The following is a 20,631-nucleotide window of genomic DNA, read 5'->3' as shown; positions in this document are numbered from 1 at the left end:
CCTCATGGCACAGTGGTTAGAATGCAGACAGTTCTCTGCCCACGGTCAGGAGTTCGATTCTGACCAGCTCAAGGTTGAATCAGCCTTCCATTCTTCCGAAGATGGTAAAATGAAGTGAAGCAATATATAAGTCTAAATGCTATTGCTATTGCTGTAGCTGTTTGGATGTTGCATTAAGAACCATGGTGGCACAGTGGTTAGAATGCAGTATTGCAGGCAAACTCTCTGCCCACTGCCAGGAGTTCGATCCTGATGGGCCTTCCATCCTTCCGAGGATGGTAAAATGAGGACCCAGATTGTTGGGGGCAAATAGACTGACTCTGTAAACTGCTTAGAGAGGGCTGTAAAACATTGTGAAGCAGTATATAAGATCTGCTGTCGCCGGGGCGGAGGGTGGGAGGTGGGGGGATGATTTTGTTCTATTGTACTATATTAATTCATTTGATTCTTTTTGTTAGTTTTTATTGTTTTAAATATGATCTTTTATTCTGTAAGCCACCTTGGGTCGCCATGGGTGAATAAGCGGCAATATAAATTCAAGAAAGAAAGAAAGAAAGAAAGAAAGAAAGAAAGAAAGAAAGAAAGAAAGAAAGAAAGAAAGAAAGAAAGAAAGAAAGAAAGAAAGAAAGAAAGAAACAAGTGCTATTGCTAAATCTCTCTGGGTCTTTACTGATGATTGATATGGACAAGGGGTGGGTTCTACTTACCTTCTGGATGACGTCGGAGTCGGTGGGCGGAGCCTCCCGCCGGTTTTACTACCGGTTCTATAGAACCAGTCTAAACCTGGGGCAACCCACCACTGATATGGACTGAGAACTTGCCTTCCTATTGGTCAATAATCTATCACACAGACCAATCACAAAGTATCCTTAAGTTGTCAGCATCCATGCAAAAGAAGCGAAGTGAAACACCTCACCAGAGAGGCACTTAAAAAAAAAACCCAATGAAATCCAACATCTGATCTCAGGATTTACTAGGAGGAAGCTGTGAGGACTGTGATGTTTCTAAAGTGTGGTGCAACTGAACGACACCCACACTCTACCCCCTGATCTCCATAGGTTTGTGAAGGATATTCCCCTAAGCCTCAAATGAAAGGAAAAGAAACCACATTGCAAGGAATAGAGTAGCAAATCCTCCTCTAATTAAGAACAAATCACAGGATTTCCCTTGAAGGACAAAGAGTCAGGCAATTAGATGAACGGAGTTGTTTACCACAGCAGTAAATAAATCTTCCCATGAAAAATGAGACCTCCGGGGAAGAAATGGTGAACTGAAGACAGCTCCACTAAAAGCAAAGCCAATGATGCCAGCAGAATGAAGAGCGGGCAATTAAACTGGCTTTTTCTCATTTCTCTCTGGACAAGGGGAAGACTTGAGATGACCCAATAGGGCTCCATTACAGTTTTATCTCATGAGAAGACCATAAGACAGAGGTCTACAGTGGATTTACAATTTTTTTTTTTTAATTTGATTTATATGCCGCCCTTCTCCGGAGACTCACAATGTGCTCAGCAATAGCCTTCATCCTTTTGTATATTTATACAAAGTCAGCTTATTGCCCCCACAACTGGGTCCTCAATTTACCTACCTTAGAAAGGATGGAAGGCTGAGTCAACCTTGAGCCTTGGCGAGATTCGAACCTGCAGTAATTGCAGGCAGCTGGTCTTAATAACCAGCTTAATAACAGGGTGCCTTAGACCACTGTACTACCAAGGCACAATTGCTACCAATCTGCCTCCCATTGAGGACCTGTATACTGCACGAGTCAAAAAGAGGGCTGTGAAAATATCTACAGACCCCTTGCATCCTGGACATAAACTGTTTCAACTTCTACCCACAAAACGACGCTATAGGGCACTGCACACCAGAACAACAAGACACAAGGACAATTTTTTTCCCGAATGCCATCACTTTGCTAAACAACTAATTCCCTCAACGCTGTCAAATTAACTACTAAGCCTGTATTATTCTTATTATTCTCATCCTTACTAGTACCTATCTCTTTCCACTTATGGCTATATCCATGTTGTTTGTATCTTTACAACTTTTATTGTTTCTTAGTATGATTTGATTGCTTATTAGTATCCTATGACTATCACTAAGTATTGTATCTTATGATTCTTGACGAATATATTTTATTTTTTCTTTATGTACACTGTGAGCATATGCACCAAAGACAAATTCCTTGTGTGTCCAATCATACTTGGCCAATATTCTATTCTATTCTATTCTATTCTATTCTATTCTATTCTATTCTATTCTATTCTATTCTATTCTATTCTATTCTATTTAGAGCTCTGGGAGGTTAGGGAATAGCCATCTTTTTGCTCAAACAATAGTTGGCACATTCAAAAGGATACTGGATTCACATACTTACTTCTCTACTGATTTTTGAAAATTGCTTGTCGATTGCTGTGCCATGGTGGCGCAGTGGTTAGAATTAGCCTGCATTATTGCAGGCTAATTCTGTCGACTGTCAGGAGTTCAATCCTGACCGGCTCAAGGTTGACTCAGCCTTCCATCCTTCCAAAATTGGTAAAATGAGGACATACAGATTGCTAGGGCAATATGTTGATTCTGTAAACTGCTTAGAGAGGGCTGTAAAGCACAATGGAGTAGTATATACTATAGGTCTAAGTGCTAATGCTAGTGTTTTTTTAGCTATTAGAAACCTTTGGATTGACAGGTTTTACATCATTCAGTGAATTTCCTTCAATTTTTAGTGAAAGAAATTTAAATTTGACTTATTAATGTAGAATAAAGCGGATATTTTTGGACAAAGCACTCTGAAGATAATGAAGATAAGAAGACTGTATTTAAAAGATGTTATGGAAGAGGAACAAGTTTTGCCAGACAAGATTGAGATTCATCTGAAAATAGATTTAAAAATGGCAGGCTACAAGAATGATGCAGAGAAAAATGTTACACTGAACATATTAAAGAAATCAGCTGATGTCTTAGTAATTAAAAATGATATACAAATAACAAGTCACCTGAATAATTTTCCTATATTTAATTCAACAAAGGGACTTGTTAAAGTTTTGAAGAATTTTGTGAGAAGAGACAAGGGAAATATGAAGAGAAATCAAGTTCTAGGCCGTTATTCGAAGGGACTAAAGATCAAGATTGTTAAAGGTAAAAGGAAGGAACATAACGTTGGTTCATTTGATCAAGGTTAAAAATATATTGTTATCTCTGGTAACCCTTAATGGAATTTTGCTGACCAGGACTGAATGACATGACTTTATGGATTTGTTTATGGATAAGAAATAAGATATAGGAAGGTAAAAGCCTATTTTTAAAAAATAGCTTATTCTTCTGATGAAGGTGGAAGTTTTTATTTATGTTTTTTTTTCTTTTTATTTACTACATTCTTTTTACTTTTCTATTTTTCATCCTGTGGTGTGTTTTTTTTCTGCAAAAAGAAAAAAAAATTAAACTTGGAAGGAAATAAAACCTAAAGAAGACAGTTGGAAATGCTTGGAAGAAAAAGAAAAAGAAAAAGAAATAACTCCAGTTGCTCTCAAGTCTCTTTAGACCTTCTTTCAATCAAGGTTCCTGAAAAGACTTTCCAAAGGAAGAGGCTGCTGTATCCTGCTGTTTGAGTGAGTTCAGAAAACAATTTCCTGACTCCATTGAGTACAGAAGAAAATAAGAGCACTGAATAAATAAGTACTTAAGAACTTCATATAGCCCAGCTCTCTCTTGCTTGGTTTTTATTTTTTTCAACTTTAGAGCAAATGTTTGTAATACAATCCCCATCATTCCTTAGTCCTGAAGACATTCCTGGAGAGCTGATTAAGCAGGGTAATAACTCATCTAACCATTACAACCAGTGGTGGGATTCAAATAATTTAATAACCGGTTCTCTACCCTAATGACCAGCTGGTAGGCATGGCTCAGTGGTCATGTGACCATGTGGGTGTGACCAACTCAACGTCACTCAGGTCGATAGGCGCTTTGTCTTAGCTGTTACAATGTAATTAGGGCTAAGCAGAGAGGCAGTTTCTGTAAGCAGGGCAATAAAGATTAGGCTAGAAACACCACCAGAATGTTTCCTTCCTGCCTTCCTTACAGGATTAGCCCTGTAAAGTGGGAAAAAAACAAAAGGAGATTTCTTCCAACAACCGGTTTCTCCAAACTGCTTAGAAAGTTTAACAACTGGCTCTACCGAATAGGTGCGAACTGGCTGAATCCCACCACTGATTACAACCTCAACACAAGTTTAGGAAAGCTACTCAATGGTAACTTGAAGGACTTAACTGCTTCTGACCATAGAGAAGTTCCATGACAGTGTTGGTGAACCTTTTTGGCACAGAGTGCCGAAATGGGAGTGCGTGGGTATGCGCCCCACCCGCATGCCGGGAACCAGAAGAGCAGCCGCCCAGCACACGTGTGTGCCAGAAAGGTAATCTTCTGGTTTCCGATGTGCACATACGTGCCAGCCAATTTATCTTTGTGTGCGCATGCGCGCCAGAAACCGGAAGACCAGGCAACCGGCACACATGCGCATGCTGGAAACCGGGGAAATCGTCTTCCTGGCATGTGCACCGAGCAGCTGCTCTTCTGGTTTCTGGTGCTCCCCGCGTGCAGGAAAACCAGCTGGCTGGCAGCTGGAAGAACAATGGGCGATGGCTCGCATGCCCGGAAAGATGGCTCTGCATCAGTGGTGAAATCCAAATTTTTTTACTATCAGTTCTGTGGACGTGGCTTGGTGGGTGTGGTGTGGCTTGGTGGACATGGCAGAAGAAGGATACTGCAAAATCCCCATTCCCTCCCCACTCCTGGGGGAAGGATACTACAAAATCTCCATTCCCACCCCACTCTGGGGCCAGCCAGAGGTGGTATTTGCCGGTTCTCCAAACTGCTCAAAATTTCCACTACCGGTTCTCCAGAACCTGTCAGAACTTGCTGGATTTCACCCCTGCTCTGCATGCCACTTCTGGCATGTGTGCCATAGATTCGCCATCACGGTTCTATGAGAAGCTCTAGAGAAGATGATAGCTCTCCGTCTCAAATTCTTAATCTTTGTAGCAAGAAAGCCCACTGAGTCATTCTACCCCAAAGAAATGTTTTTGTCCTAAACTTGCTATCTGATCAGATGGTGGCCTTAAGTTTGGGGTAATCCACAACCTGGAGTCCTTCAGGTGTTTTAAACTTTTAAGCCATGTTAGGCAACAAACGGTGGAAGTTGTAGTTGAACCACAAGGCTGCCTATGCTTGTTCTAAGTCAAGCGCAGAAGAAGTAGAGCTGCAAGTAGCATCAAGAAAGTGTTCCAATCCAGACCAATTATGTCTTGTGTACATTTCACCTGGTCTGCTCTCCCCAACCCCTTTGTTTATCTCTCCTATAATAGAAATCTTCTACAGTAGTGGCCAAAAATGGTGGAAACCTTTTGGGAAAAGTGTATTTTTGAGGTTTGATAGCTAATAACACCACTTCTCCTCCTCCTCCTCCTCCTCCTCCTCCTCCTCCCTCCTCCTCCTCCTCCTCCTCCTCCTCCTCCTCCTCCTCCTCCTCCTCTTCTTCTTCTTCTTCCTTCTTCTTCTTCTTCTTCTTCTTCTTCTTCTTCTTCTTCTTCTTCTTCCTCTTCCTCTTCCTCTTCCTCTTCCTCTTCCTCTTCTCTTCTTCTTCTTCTTCTTCTTCTTCTTCTTCTTCTTCTTCTTCTTCTTCTTCTTCTTCTTCAGTTTCAAGATAATCCTATTCCACTGCTGGAATGGCCTGGGAATAGCCCAGACCTTAACCCAATTGAAAATCTATGGAGCCGACTGAAGAAACTTGTTACTCAGAAGTGACCCAGCAAAAAAAAAACAACCAGTTAATAGAAGCCATCATTCAATCTTGGTTTCATATTATAACAGCTGCAGAACTCAAAGACTTGGTTCACTCCATGGGAAGACGTTGTAAGGCCGTAGTTCCTGCTAAAGGTTACCCAACTAAGTATTAACTGACATGGTGATATTTTTTTGTATATCTCGTTTTATCTACGTGCTTCACTTTTCTTCTTTATACTGCATCTGCTATTCTAATAGCAAATCCTTCATAAAAGTTATTGCACTGCATTCTTGATTGAATTATCTTTCCATTGATATATAATTTTAATACAAAGTGGTGTCATTAGCTAGTTTTAGAAAATACACTTTTCCCAAAAAGTTTCCACAATTTTGGCCACTACTGTATGGCATTTACAGATGGAACTGTTCAGACCAGAAGATGGTAGACACCCCTAGTCAATCCATGGAGCTACCAGACTGGAGATCTAGCAGCAGGAGGAAAGAAGGGAAGATTCCAACATCCCCTTAGCAATTGTTGTCGCTCTTGGTCAAAGAGGGAGCCCCTTCAATTCTGCCTTCTTCCTACGACCTATTTATTGATCTCACTACAAACTGGGCCGGAAATGTTCCAGCCCAAAACTAGGTTCAAAAGGAACGTCAGGCATGTCAGATTGACCACCAATGGCTGCAGAGAATCACAAGAGGAAGCTTTGAGGGAGGTGAGCCCTGAAATGATCCTTCCAGAAACTATCCATGCCAAAGGGGCTATTTCAAGAGGCAACTGGGACTTCCTGGTTTTGCTTAGAAGATGTTTCGCTTCTCCTCCAGGGAGCTTCTTCAGCTGAAGAAGCTTCTTGGAGGAGAAGCGAAACGTCTTCAAAGAAAAAGTCCAGAAAGTCACCAGTTGCCTCTTGAAAAAAAGCACCTTTGGGACAACCATGACCTGGAGGACGGAGAATCTCCATAGATATCCATGTCACTTGTTGCCTTCTCCCACAGCAAAGCAAGACATTCTAGAGCAGAGGTCTGCAACCTTAAACACTCAAAGAGCCATTTGGACCCATTTCCCACAGAAAAGAAAACACCGGGAGCCACAAAACCTGGATGGGCATGGCCAACTCGATGTCACTCACTTCCACCAGTCACATGACACCCCCCCCCCAGCCACGCCTACCCAGCCGGTCATTAGGGCAGAGAACTGGTTGTTAAAAAACACCAGGAATCACAAAACCCTTTTGACATCTCTCTCTCCCTCCCACCTCCCTCTCTCTCTGTATCTCTCTATGTCTCTCTCTCTCTCCCCCTCTGTCTGTATCTCTCTCTCTGCCCTGGCCGCTTCTCCATCCCCTGCCATCGCCCTTACCTTCTCAGGCCAGGCGAGGAGTGGCTGGGAGGGGAGGGTGAGGGGCAGGGCCAGCCAGTGGTGGGATCACCCAACAGGGAGCCACAGCAGAGAGCCCAAAGAGCCGCATGCGGCTCCGGAGCCGCAGGTTGCTGACACCTGTTCTAGAGCAAGGCTGTCCAATCTTGGCAACTTTAAGACCTGTGGACTTCAACTCCCAGAATTCCCCAGCCAGCCACAGGTCTTAAAGTTGCCAAGGTTGGATATCCCTGCTCTGAGTGTCATTGGCCCATACAGCTCATCCCGCTACATGACAGCATCCAGTTGGCCTTGCCTGGCGGACATTCCATCCAGACCTAGTGTGTCAAGTATTTGCAAGCCATTGGCACATGTGTCATATAGACACCAGTGGAGGCAGAGAGTGTCTCCACCCCCATGTGGAAAGGAGGGGCTTACCCTGAGTATAAAACCCCCTCCAACCTTTTCCACCTCGCTCTCTCCATCTCTCTCTCTTCATGTTTGTTCCTCATGAGACTTGATCTCTGTTGTACATAGTTAATATGCTTTATCATATGAATAAATACGTTTAAGACATTTATTTATGCATCTGCCTCTGAACTCTTCTATGCTCATGGGTGTTTCTACAATCCCAATTCCACATAGTGAGCTGCAGGATGGGAGGCCACACAGAAAATCGAGAACTGTGGTTTCAACTGGGAAGCCAATACCAGAGAGGAAAGCAAAGGCCCAGGCTGCTCTTCCAGGCTGCTAAGGAGGAAACGAGAGATGGATATATGCATGAAGTCAGGCTGACTTACCTGACCTCTCCTTACAAGCGTGTCCAAACAAGCAATTTGTACCATCACTCCCCCTATCAAGCAGGCAAGCTTTTACACAATAGCAGGTGATGCTCTCAATCCCTAATGGGCACATTTTGAAAAGGATCTTCGGCAGCACCTACAACCAGCCTCTTCCCACCCTCAGCCCTCACTCCCTGCTTATTTGGAAGCTACCACATACTGTGCCTTGTCCCAAAAGGTGCTGTTTTGAAGACTTTCTGGTTTTTCTTCGAAGACCTTTCACTTCTCGTCCAAGAAGCTTCTTCCGCTTTGACTGGATGGTGAGGAATGGAAAGTCAGAGCTGAAAGAGCTTCTTGGATGAGAAGCGAAACGTCTTCCGAGAAAAACCAGAAAGTCCAGTTGCCTCTTGTAGAAAGCACCTTTGGGACAACCTGGATGACTGAGAATCCCCATAGACATACTGTGCCTTGCTTCACGGAGATGCGTCCTAGATCGAGTCGCTGCCTAAGAAAACAGCCGGGGGGGAAAACCCAGGCAAGGGAACAAGGAGGATTTCATCACCACCATCCCTGCAAAAGCGTGCATCATCTGCACCACATCTGGATTCTTACGGCGCCTCCTCCTCCTCCTCCCCTGGTCCCGCGGCGAAGACAGTCGCTCCAACACGGGGGGGGGGAGCTCAGTGCTTCTGGAGGCGGGGAGAGGCGACAGTATCTCTTCCCCTCCCCACATCCTTCCCTTCCCGCCTGCAAAGGCACGCAGCCCTCGAGGGAGGGGACAGGCAGAAGCACCCAGAGGGGGGAGAGAGAGAGAGAGAGAGGTGGGCCCCCAAGCTTGTAAGGAGGCGGGAGTCCCGCTCCAAGAGCGCAGGGAGCGGAGCCGCCTTCCCCGTTTTTCCCCGGCCATCCCGTCCCGTCCCTCCGGCCCGGTTCGAGCCCCCCCACCTGTTTGGTGAAGAGGATGGCGGTGTCCCAATACTCGGGGTGCTTGTCGCTGCCCTTGTTCCACTTCTTCTGCCAGACGCAGAAGTTGCGCAAAGTCAGCGCCGCGTTGCCCGTCACTTTGGGCCCCTTGTCGTCTTGCCCGATGACCATGAAGTGGACCACCGCCAGATTGATGGGGTTCTGGATGCTGGGGTGCCGGTAGAGCCGGGCGGCCGTGGCCATCAGGGTCAGCAGGTAGTGCTGGAGGTCATCGCCGTGGAACTTGACCATGGACTCGTCGGCCACCACCAGCGTCTCCACGTACCTGGGGATGGAGACGAAGCGCTTGGCGCGGCCGCTCTTCCTGGCCCCCGAGGGCATCCCCCGGCCCGTCTCGTTCTGGCCCGGCTTGGCCCCTCCGGACCCGGAGCCCTTGTACTTCTCTAGGGCTTGCACCAAAGCCGGGTGGGAGGCCGAATCCACCCCGCAGCGAGAAGTAGCCGCGGCGTGGCGAGGCGCGCTCCGCCGCTGCAACAGGTGCGCCCCTTGGCTGTTGCGCAGCGCCCCGCCGCCGCCCTCGGTGGCGCTGGTGTTGCGGACCGGGCTGATGAGATACTCGGCCCCGCGGTAGCCGAAGGCGCCGGTCAGCCCTCCGCAGAGGCTCAGGGCGGCGAAGGAGTCCCGATCCGAGTTGACATCGCCGGAGTAGAAGCAGCGGCGCAAGTCCCGGTGCTCAGCCCTCCTCCGGGAGCCCAGGTAACGGGTGGCGAAGGCGGGCGCCAAGAACTGGGCATCCGGGCTCAGGTTCAAGTAGAAATCCTCCTGGAAGGCGGTGATCTGGAAGATGGCCCCTGGCTGGGGGGGGTCCTCGGCCCCCCGCTGGAAGTACTGCCGCCCGTTGAGATCCGGATCCAGGCGGATGGGAATCACGATCTCCGTCGGCATCGCAACGCCCAAGCCGGGCAGCAGAGCCAGGCACAGCCAGAAGGAACCCCGCAAGAGAGGCGGCATGGCTCGCCCAGCCCGGAGGAAGATCTGGCTTCGCCTGGGCGGCGAGGTCACTTGCGCATCCGCCCGGCGGAAGGCAGAGTCTCCGCGTAGGTCCGGAGTCCCGACCGGCGTCCGTTCCGCCCTCCGGTTCCTTGCCCGGCTTTTAAAGAAGCATCTTCGCTTCTTTCTCCTTCTCCTTCTTCTTCTCCTTCTCCTTCTCCTCCTCCTCCTCCTTCTTCTCCTTCTTCTCTTTCTCCTTCTCCTTCTCCTTCTTCCCCTTCTCCGCCGCCTCCGGGTCTTCCGCCACCCCCCCGCGCGCCCAGCACCTGGGTTCTCCAAAAGGCGCTGGGCTTGTTAAGGCTTTATATACAGGGCTGTCATGTGCCAATTTTTTTTTCCCCTTCTTCTTCCCCGACGGATCCAAAGGTTTGTAAGCAGACTTTCTTTTTGTGTTTCCAAGGGGAGGTGCTGAAAGCTCTTATTGGGTCTGCCCGCAGCCACTTGAAGCTCGCGGAGTTCCTCGCTGGAGCTCGGCACCGGCGCTTTCGCCCGCGATTTAAAGAGGCAGCGCTGGAGATCGCCTGGTGCGATTATCTCTCGTGTTCCCCCCCCCCAGTCCCCTCCCCGCCCCCCCTCGCCTCCTCTCTCTCTCTCTCTCTCTCTCTCTCTCTCTCTCTCTCTCTCTCTCTCTCTCTCTCTCTCTCTCTCTCTCTCTCTTTAAGGAGGAACGTTTTGCAGCGCTGCCGTGTTTAGTGAGCCTTTTTCTTCTTGTCTCTGCAGCCGCTTCGCTCTTTGCTCTGATTCAGTGCAGTCTCTCTCTCCGTGTGGGTCTCTCCCTCCCTCCCCCACCCCCTCCACCGCCCTCGTTTCTCTCTAATTAAAGTTTCTCTCAGCCCACTGTTTTGGGGTTATGTTTTGTTTATAGCCAAATGTATGAATGGTGCCTGATTCCCACAAGTGTTGCCAAGTTAAAGGCAGCTGTAAGGGTGCTGCACATGAAGAGGGAACAGTGGTCTGACCCAACAGTGTCTAAGGCTCCATTGTCAGCTAGATTAGGCGGACGGACGGATGGACGGATGGATGGATGGATGGATGGATGCATGGATGATAGATAGATAGATAGATAGATAGATAGATAGATAGATAGATAGATAGATAGATATAGGTGGGGGTGGGGGTGTAGATGGATGGATGAGTGGGTGGGTGGGTGGGTGGGAGATAGATAGATAGATAGATAGATAGATAGATAGATAGATAGATAGGATAGACAGACAGACAGACAGATGGAGAGAGAGAGAGAGATGGATAGACGGATAGGTGGATAGATAGATAGATAGATAGATAGATAGATAGATAGATAGATAGATAGATAGACAGACAGATGGATAGATGGATAGATGGATAGATGGATAGATGAATAGATGGATAGATGGGTAGGCAAATAGATAGATAGATAGATAGATAGATAGATAGATAGATAGATAGATAGATAGATGATAGATAGATAGATAGATAGATAGATAGATAGATGATAGATAGATAGATAGATAGATAGATAGATAGATAGATAGATAGATAGGGGTGGGGTGGGGGTGGATGGATAGATGGATGGATAGATGGATAGGCAGATAGATAGATAGATAGATAGATAGATAGATAGATAGATAGATAGATAGATAGATGATAGATAAGATAGACAGGCAAACAGATGGAGAGAGAGAGAGATGGATAGACGGTAGGCGGATAGATAGATAGATAGATAGATAGATAGATGATAGATAGATAGATAGATAGATAGATAGATAGATAGATAGATGATAGATAAGATAGACAGGCAAACAGATGGAGAGAGAGAGAGATGGATAGACGGTAGGCGGATAGATAGATAGATAGATAGATAGATAGATGATAGATAGATAGATAGATAGATAGATAGATAGATAGATAGATAGGGGTGGGGTGGGGGTGGATGGATAGATGGATGGATAGATGGATAGGCAGATAGATAGATAGATAGATAGATAGATAGATAGATAGATAGATGATAGATAGATAGATAGATAGATAGATAGATAGATAGATAGATAGATAGGGGTGGGGTGGGGGTGGATGGATAGATGGATGGATAGATGGATAGGCAGATAGATAGATAGATAGATAGATAGATAGATAGATAGATAGATAGATGATAGATAAGATAGACAGACAAACAGATGGAGAGAGAGAGAGAGATGGATAGACGGTAGGCGGATAGATAGATAGATAGATAGATAGATAGATAGATAGATAGATAGATAGACAGACAGACAGACAGACAGACATAGTAGATAGATAGATAGATAGATAGATAGATAGATAGATAGATAGATAGATAGATAGATAGATAGATAGATAGATGTGGGGTGGGGGTGGATGAATGGATAGACACATAGGTGGATAGATAGACACATAGGTGGATAGATAGATAGATAGATAGATAGATAGATAGATAGATAGATAGATAGGGGTGGGGTGGGGGTGGATGGATAGATGGATGGATAGATGGATAGGCAGATAGATAGATAGATAGATAGATAGATAGATAGATAGATAGATAGATAGATAGATAGATGATAGATAAGATAGACAGGCAAACAGATGGAGAGAGAGAGAGATGGATAGACGGTAGGCGGATAGATAGATAGATAGATAGATAGATAGATAGATAGATAGATGATAGATAGATAGATAGATAGATAGATAGATAGATAGATAGGGGTGGGGTGGGGGTGGATGGATAGATGGATGGATAGATGGATAGGCAGATAGATAGATAGATAGATAGATAGATAGATAGATAGATAGATAGATGATAGATAGATAGATAGATAGATAGATAGATAGATAGATAGATAGGGGTGGGGTGGGGGTGGATGGATAGATGGATGGATAGATGGATAGGCAGATAGATAGATAGATAGATAGATAGATAGATAGATAGATAGATAGATAGATAGATGGATGATAGATAAGATAGACAGACAAACAGATGGAGAGAGAGAGAGATGGATAGACGGTAGGCGGATAGATGGATAGATAGATGATAGATAGATAGATAGATAGATAGATAGATAGATAGATAGATAGACAGACAGACAGACAGACAGACAGACATAGTAGATAGATAGATAGATAGATAGATAGATAGATAGATAGATAGATAGATAGATAGATAGATAGATAGATAGATAGATAGATAGATGTGGGGTGGGGGTGGATGAATGGATAGACACATAGGTGGATAGATAGACACATAGGTGGATAGATAGATAGATAGATAGATAGATAGATAGATAGATAGATAGACAGACAGACAGACAGACAGACAGACAGACAGACAGACAGACAGACACTTTTGACTCCTGCGAACTTGATCCTATGGCTGAGATACAGTGACTGGCCCAATGTCATCAAACTGGCTTCATGTCTAAGAAGGGACCAGAATTCACATTTACCCAGTTTCTAGCCTGATGCTTTCACCACTATAGGTAATCCTTGTTTAGCGACCACAATAAGGACCAGCATAAAGGTCACCAAGTGAAACCACTGAGGACTGAGCTTATGAGCTCACTTCAACTTTGCTTTGCTTTAAAGACCTGTGACGATTACTTGCATCCTGCGACGGTACCTTTAACATCATCGAATAACAAGATCTGCCTCTCCCAGGTTCTTGGGAAGGGCTTGAGAAGTAGATAAAAATGCCAAATCCAGTTTAAACATCTGGCTGATTGTGCAACCAATTATAATAATATTTTATCCTTTTTTAAAATTCTTTATAATGAACAGTTGCAGGAACTGGGTATGTCTAGTTTGATGAAAAGAAGGACTAGGGGAGACATGATAGCAGTGTTCCAATATCTCAGGAGTTGCCACAAAGAAGAGGGAGTCAAGCTATTCTCCAAAGCACCTGAGGGCAGGACAAGAAACAATGGGTGGAAACTGATCAAGGAGAGAAGCAACTTAGAACTAAGGAGAAATTTCCTGACAGTTAGAACAGTTAATCACTGGAACAACTTGCCTCCAGAAGTTGTGAATGCTCCAACACTGGAAATTTTAAAGAAGATGTTGGATAACCATTTGCCTGAAAAGGTATAAGGCAGTGATGGCTAACCTTTTTGGGACTGGGTGCCCAAAGTGCGTGTGCATGGGCGCGAATGCATGCCCGCGCGCCGAAACCCCCAAAATGCAATGCCCATGCAGCCCCTGCACATGCACACGCACCCCCCCCGCATGCATCCCACCCCCTGTGCATGCACGGCAGAGACCTGAAGACCAGGAGGCATACGCTCATGCGCAGTGGAGCTGGATTGGGATGACGGCTCGCGTGCCCTCAGAGAGGGCACTGTGTGCCACCTCTGGCACGCATGCCATAGATTCTCCATCATGGATATAGGGTTTCCTGACTGAGCAGGGAGCTAGAAGACCTTCAAGGTCCTTTCCAACGCTGTTATTTTTGTGGCCCGTCAGCAGCCTATGCAGCTAGTAGCTGATTCAGACAGTGAGGAGGCTGGTGTGGTGCTGTGTGAGCAGCCTGTGCAGCTGGCACTCGAGTCGGACAATGAGGAGGCTGGAGAAGATGTGGTGCCAGAGGCGGGGATTCAGCCAGGGCCTTCAGAACCTCCAGAAGCTCCCATAAGTGAAGAGGAAGAAGAAGAGGAGCCGCTTCTCGATGCACGAGTGCACAGAGCTGTTAAAAGGCAGGAGTGGCTCCTCAGGAGGAGGTCTCCTCGAGAGTAAGGCTTGGGGCTAATTGGCCACTCCTCAAGCCTATTTAAGGAAGGACGACGACTGATGCAATTTGCAAGAAACAACTTTGTTCATATTTCTTTGCGTCTTAATTCCAGAAACGTTTGATTCGGCTCTTGTTTCTCTCTTGTCAGTTTTCCTGCAAATTGCTTCTGGACATTCTGCCAACCACAGTAAGATTACGGTTATCTGAAATACTGTGCTTCAGAATTGAGTTATTATTCTTTGGATTCTTGTCGACTGTTAATGAAGTTAAATTAACAGCCCTTGTTCAGAAAAGACTGATTTAAATTGTACTTGTGTTCGAACAACTACTAAGAAAGCTCAGTAGTAGTCCTTAATTAGTAAACTAAGGTTTGTATGGACTTTGTGTGTGCTGCATTCTTTGGGGTCCGTAGCTGGGGCAGAACAGTTATTCTGTTATTGACTTGTCAGAAGCTGGCTGAGAAAGGATGTTGTGACTCTCATAAATGCAAGGACCGATCGTAGGTGACTTTTTTCAGCATTGACCAACAAGGAAAGAATAACAATAGAGGTGCCAGGCAAGGGGTTTTGTCCCAGATGAAAGACCTATTCGACGGTCATTAAAAATATGACTTCTTCTTCAACTACCGAAGCGCAAATTTGCTTTGAAGACTATTTCAACTGGGAAGAAAATTTCCAGGTTCCTGCAAGGAAGGAAGGAGGTGTTTTTGTATGTGATTTTTTATGAGCTGGCTGGGGGGAGCGGGGGGGCAGGGGAGATTGGCCAGGATGTGCATATATGTCTTTGCAAAATCCTGCCAACAGGTTGCAGCTTCCCATTCTTCAGATAAATCTCAAGTCTTCAGAATGAGCATTTTCCATTCCAGTTTCCTAAAAACTAAAAGCAGTTCCTAAAAAGGGGGTGAAAATTTAGGTGCGTCTTATACACCGAATGTAGCCCCGCCCACTGGCCCCCACCCTTTGGCCTCTGCCTCCCAGCAGTTTACCTCCTTGCAGCAAGCAGCAAGAAGAAACAGCTCCTTTCAGCTTCAGCACAGCCTAATTAGCACAAGTTGATTGGATTGGCCTCCGACTCTCAGCTGGTTTGCTCTCAGCTGTTTTGAGCAGGGCTCTGCTGCTTGCTGCAAGGAGGTAAATTGCTGGGAGCAGACTTTTTTTTTTCTTGTGCTAATCAAGCTATGCTGAAAACGAAAATGAAAGTAAAGCAGGCTGTTTGCTGTTTGCTGCAATGAGGCAAAATTGCTGGGAGGCAGAGGCAGATTTCTTTTTCTTGTTTTCCTCACCAAAAAAGGTAGGTCCGTCTTATACTCCGAAAAATATGGTAGCTCATCGTTATAGACCTCTTGTTTCTGTTTCTATTTATAGTCCAGGCTGTAGGTTAGAGCAGGGTTGTCCAACCTTGGCAACCTTAAGACTTGTGGACTTCAACTCCCAGAACTCCCCAGTCAGCCGTACAAATTGTTTGTATGGACATGTTTGTAAGGGGAGGCCAGGTAAATCAACCTGGTGACTTCATGGATATATCCACCTCTCATTGCCTTCCTAAGGGTAACATTAAGTCACATCTTTAATGTAACTGGTTACTATTATTGTTGTTGCTGCTGCTGTTGTTATTTACTACCAGTTAGGTGTATTGGTCCATCCAGCTATCCTTACAGATAAAGTGACTTTTTTCTAAACGTTAAAGATTTACAGCAGAGATCTTCAAACTTGGCAGCTTTAAGACTTGTGGACTTCAACTCCCAGAATTCTCAAACCAGCCAGCTGGTTTGAAGACCTCTGCTATGCTGGCTGGAGAATTCTGGGAGTTGAAGTCCACAAGTCTTAAAACTGCCAAGTTTGAAGTCCTCTGATTTACAGGGATACAGCGTGAAGTGAAGGACTGCATGCATTTTTAAAAAATCTAAGCTTCACTTTTATGTCTGGGTGGGTGGGTGGGTATGTATGTTCAGGACCCACTGGGATGCATGTGGACCCCATGCCAAAAGCTTCAAGTAAAATAAAACCCACCACTTCAATGCAGCGCTTTCGTAAAGCCATGAGTGGGTGTGAGAGGAATGACTTTTTCTCTTTCATGGTATCGTTCTTACTTTTGAAATTGTAAACCTTTAAGTGTTCTTAGAAATTGGGTGGTCTCTACATTAATTACACACATACATCCATACATAGACACACATGCACATACATATAAGGGGTGGGCTTCAAAAATTTTAGCAAGGGGTTCTCTGCCCGGTTGCTGGGTGGGCGTGGCCATGGTGGGCGTGGCCTAGTTGGCCTCCTGCACCATGGTGGTGAGGGTCGTTTTTGCCCTCCCCGGGCTCCGGAGGCTTTCCTTGAGCCTCCAAGAGGGTGAAAACAGCCTCCCCAGGCTCCGGAGGCCCTCTAGAGGCCAGAAACGGGACAATTTCCAGCTTTCCCAAACTTCTGGTAGGCCCATTTTTCGCCCTCCCTGAGCCTCCGCGTGCGCCCTGCACTTACCTGCATCCAAAACGGGCTACGTGGGGATTCCTGGGAGGGGCAGGGTGGGAGGGACGGGGCCAGCTAGGAGTGGGATTTGGAGGTTCTCCGAACTGCACAGAATCTTAGCTAGAGGTTCTCCTTAACCCCTGCACGCCCCAAGCAGCCCATCCCTGATACATACATACATGCATGCATACATACATACATACATACATACATACATATGTGGGTGAATGGTTGGATGGATAGATGATAGATAGATGATGAAGATGATAGGTAATAGCGATAGATAAATGGTAGAAGATTAGAGAGAGAGAGAGAGAGAGAGAGAGAGAGAGAGAGAGAGAGAGAGAGAGAGAGAGAGAGATGAGAGGGGGAAGGGGGAAGGGGAGAGAGAGAAAAAGACAGATGATAGAAATAGAGACAGAAATATGGTGGATAGATGGTGATCGAGAGATAGATATGAGAGAGAGAGAGATCTTAATTTAAGGGGAAAACATAGAATGGGAAAGAATTAAACTCCTGTAAGTATGATTACATAATAATTCAACATCAGAAACAGATTCTTTCTTATGGCAGGCCCTTAGCTGTGGAAATGTCTTTTGGATGAATTGCCCTTTCACCCTTATTGGTCAGGGTTCAATCCACTTTAGGATGCTGCATCTTGAATGCTTCAGGAGTTTTTAAAACTGTTCTGAGTATATGAAAAGAAATCGGAAACTAATCTTCAATATATGTGCAACTACAACTCTGGTTTGAAAAATAATGTCCATGGTATTATTTGTTTTTATCCATGTCTGCAGAGGAAAGAAAGAAAGAGGGGGTGGGAGGAAGGAAGGAAGGATATAGAGAGAAGCAGGGAGGGAGGGAGGGAGGGAAGGAAGGAGGGAGGGAAGGAGGGAGGGAGGGAGGGAGGGAGGAAGGAAGGAAGGAAGGAAGGAAGGAAGGAAGGAAGGAAGGAAGGAAGGAAGGAAGGAAGATTCATCCTATTCTTTGTTGGTTTCAGCATATGGGGAAACAGTATCAGATCTGCACTTCACCTCTTTGTCTCTGTGTAACATAATTTCTAAGGCAGCGCATAGAAATGGACAATTCTTTGCCACTTCTCCAATCTTTGATTTTCATATTTGCATTTCAAGCACGGAACTACAAAGGTAAGGGAAGAATGAGGGACGGGGTCGTTATTTGCTGAAGTCAACAGGAAAGTTCTCCCCACTGAATGAGCTCATAAAATTTTTTGGCAACGGTTGAATAAGAACTGATGATAAGGGTGGGGTTTGAAAGCAGAGCGGTGGGTCAGCTTCATGTGAATGTGGAATCTTGAAAAGTAGCCGATAACAATTATGTAAAAGCAAGGCTTGTTTTAATTGCTGGTTGTATAAAGGCACAAGAGTCAAAAGTACAAGCAGAAAGGATTTGGGGTTGCTATAGTTGAAGGTGTGGTCAGACCCAGCAGAATGTCGGTTGGGGGTACAGGGTACCATTAGAAATTGAGAATCAAGAGATGTTCCTCATTCCCTAACTCAGTGTCCCGGCGAGCTGGAAATACTCAAGGCTTCCATTTCAAATTCACCCACCTTGGGGGCTCCCATTGAAGCCAATCCCGAGAGAAGAACTTCAAAGGCTGCAGAGCTACATTCTTTGAGAATGGAAGCCTGATCCATGGGCCTTTCCCCTTTCGATACGTTTTTCCAATCCTGGAGAATGTATTGAGACTTGAGGCAGGGATAGGGAGAATGGAGTTCTGAATTTCAGTGGCAAAGGAGGGCAGAGGACAGATGGATGAGATGAGATGAGATGAGATGAGATGAGATGAGATGAGATGAGATGAGATGAGATGAGATGAGATGAGATGAGATGAGATGGTGAGGTGGGGTGAGGTGAGGTGAGGTGAGATGAGATGAGATGAGATGAGATGAGATGAGATGAGATGAGATGAGATGAGATGGATGGATGGATGGATGGATGGATGGATGGATGGGAGGTAGATAGATGAGATAGATGGATGGATGGATGGATGGATGGATGGATGGATGGGAGGTAGATAGATGAGATAGATGGATGGATGGATGGATGGATGGATGGATGGATGGATGGGAGGTAGATAGATGAGATAGATAGATAGATGATAGATAGATAGATAGATAGATAGATAGATAGATAGATAGATAGATGATTGATAGAGAAATAAAGAGATAGATGATTGAGAGAGAGATCGGATAGACTGACAGATGGATAGATGGATGGATGGATGGATGGATGGATAGATGGATGGATGGATGGGAGGTAGATAGATGAGATAGATGGATGGATGGATGGATGGGAGGTAGATAGATGAGATAGATAGATAGATAGATGATAGATAGATAGATAGATAGATAGATAGATAGATAGATAGATGATTGATAGAGAAATAAAGAGATAGATGATTGAGAGAGAGATAGGATAGACTGACAGATGGATAGATGGATGGATGGATGGATGGATGGATGGATGGATAGAGAGAGAGAGAGAGAGAGAGATTGATAGAGAAATAAATAGATGATTGAGAGAGAATAGGATAGACTGACAAATGGATAGATGGATAGATGGATGGATGGATGGATGGATAGAGTGATAGAAAGAGATAGAGAGATAGAGAGATGACAGATAAGTTATTTTTTAATTTATTTTTATTTGTTTATTTGTATCCCACCTGTATTATTTTTACAAATAACTTCGGGTGGTGAACAGATTCGACACACCTTTCCCCACAACAACTGTGAGGTGGGTTGGGCTGAGAGAAACTGACTGACCCAAAGTCACTCAGCTGGCTTTCATGGCTAAGAGAGGATTTGAACTCATGGACACCAACTGTCTAGCCTAGTGCCTTAACCACTAGACCAAACTGGCTCTCAAGATGGATGGATGGATGGATGGATGGGTGGATTGATGGATGGATATAACTAGATGTTAGATGGTAGAGACAGACAGACAGACAGACAGACAGACAGACAGACAGACAGACAGACAGATGTCTTAAGTAAGCAGGATCAAAACACAATGACAAAAAGTCAGTGTACCTTTTCAGAAATCTGGATTTTGTTTTTGCTTTCTTTGTTCCCCAAACTTTGTTTCTTATTCTGAGTCATCAATAGGAACTTGATCTGTCCACTGAAATGTGTTGTGAGCCCCTTGGAAAGGATTATGATTGGTGGGGAAACTCATGCCTTGTTTACTTGCCAGATTTGTTACTTTTTGAGCAAAGATATGGATAAATGGGTTTCCATTTTGGAAAGAGACAGAAACATCTGGAGAAGCATTCAGATGTCAGTCACAGAAAGCCACTTTTTGCCACCAAAATCTTAGCTCAGTTGGAAAAAACAAAAGGAAGAAAAAGGAAGGGGAAGATGCTGAAAATACATTCCTATTTTATTACTTAATTTTCTTTTACTGTCATTTCAGCCAGTTTACTCCTCATTAAAATGGTAAAAATTGCGAGCAAACTTTCTTTCGGTGATAAAATGCAGTGCAGTTTCCTCTAGAAACATTTGACTACAAACCCCAGAAGTCTGAAGCATAATTATCATG

The 20,631-nt window shown here is 45.0% G+C and overlaps 1 protein-coding gene across 1 annotated transcript in view; it reads right to left on the bottom strand.

Moving 5' to 3' along the window:
- The window catches only part of ADAMTS15 (ADAM metallopeptidase with thrombospondin type 1 motif 15), a 58,551-nt gene extending 48,405 nt beyond the window's left edge, over window positions 1-10,146 (bottom strand). Inside the window, exon 1 of the mRNA XM_070952640.1 lies at window positions 8,863-10,146. Within this exon, the coding sequence (XP_070808741.1) occupies window positions 8,863-9,852 (990 nt within the window). The 5' untranslated portion in view covers window positions 9,853-10,146. The remainder of the gene's footprint in view (window positions 1-8,862) is intronic.
- Window positions 10,147-20,631: the final 10,485 nt, after the last annotated feature.

The sequence above is a fragment of the Pituophis catenifer genome, unplaced genomic scaffold (genome assembly GCF_029215685.1).
Source record: "Pituophis catenifer annectens isolate HBS135680 unplaced genomic scaffold, rPitCat1.0.hap2 SCAF_12, whole genome shotgun sequence".
NCBI lineage: Eukaryota > Metazoa > Chordata > Lepidosauria > Squamata > Colubridae > Pituophis > Pituophis catenifer.
Note: the sequence above shows the minus strand (reverse complement) of the source record. Positions and strands in the feature narration are given on the sequence as shown.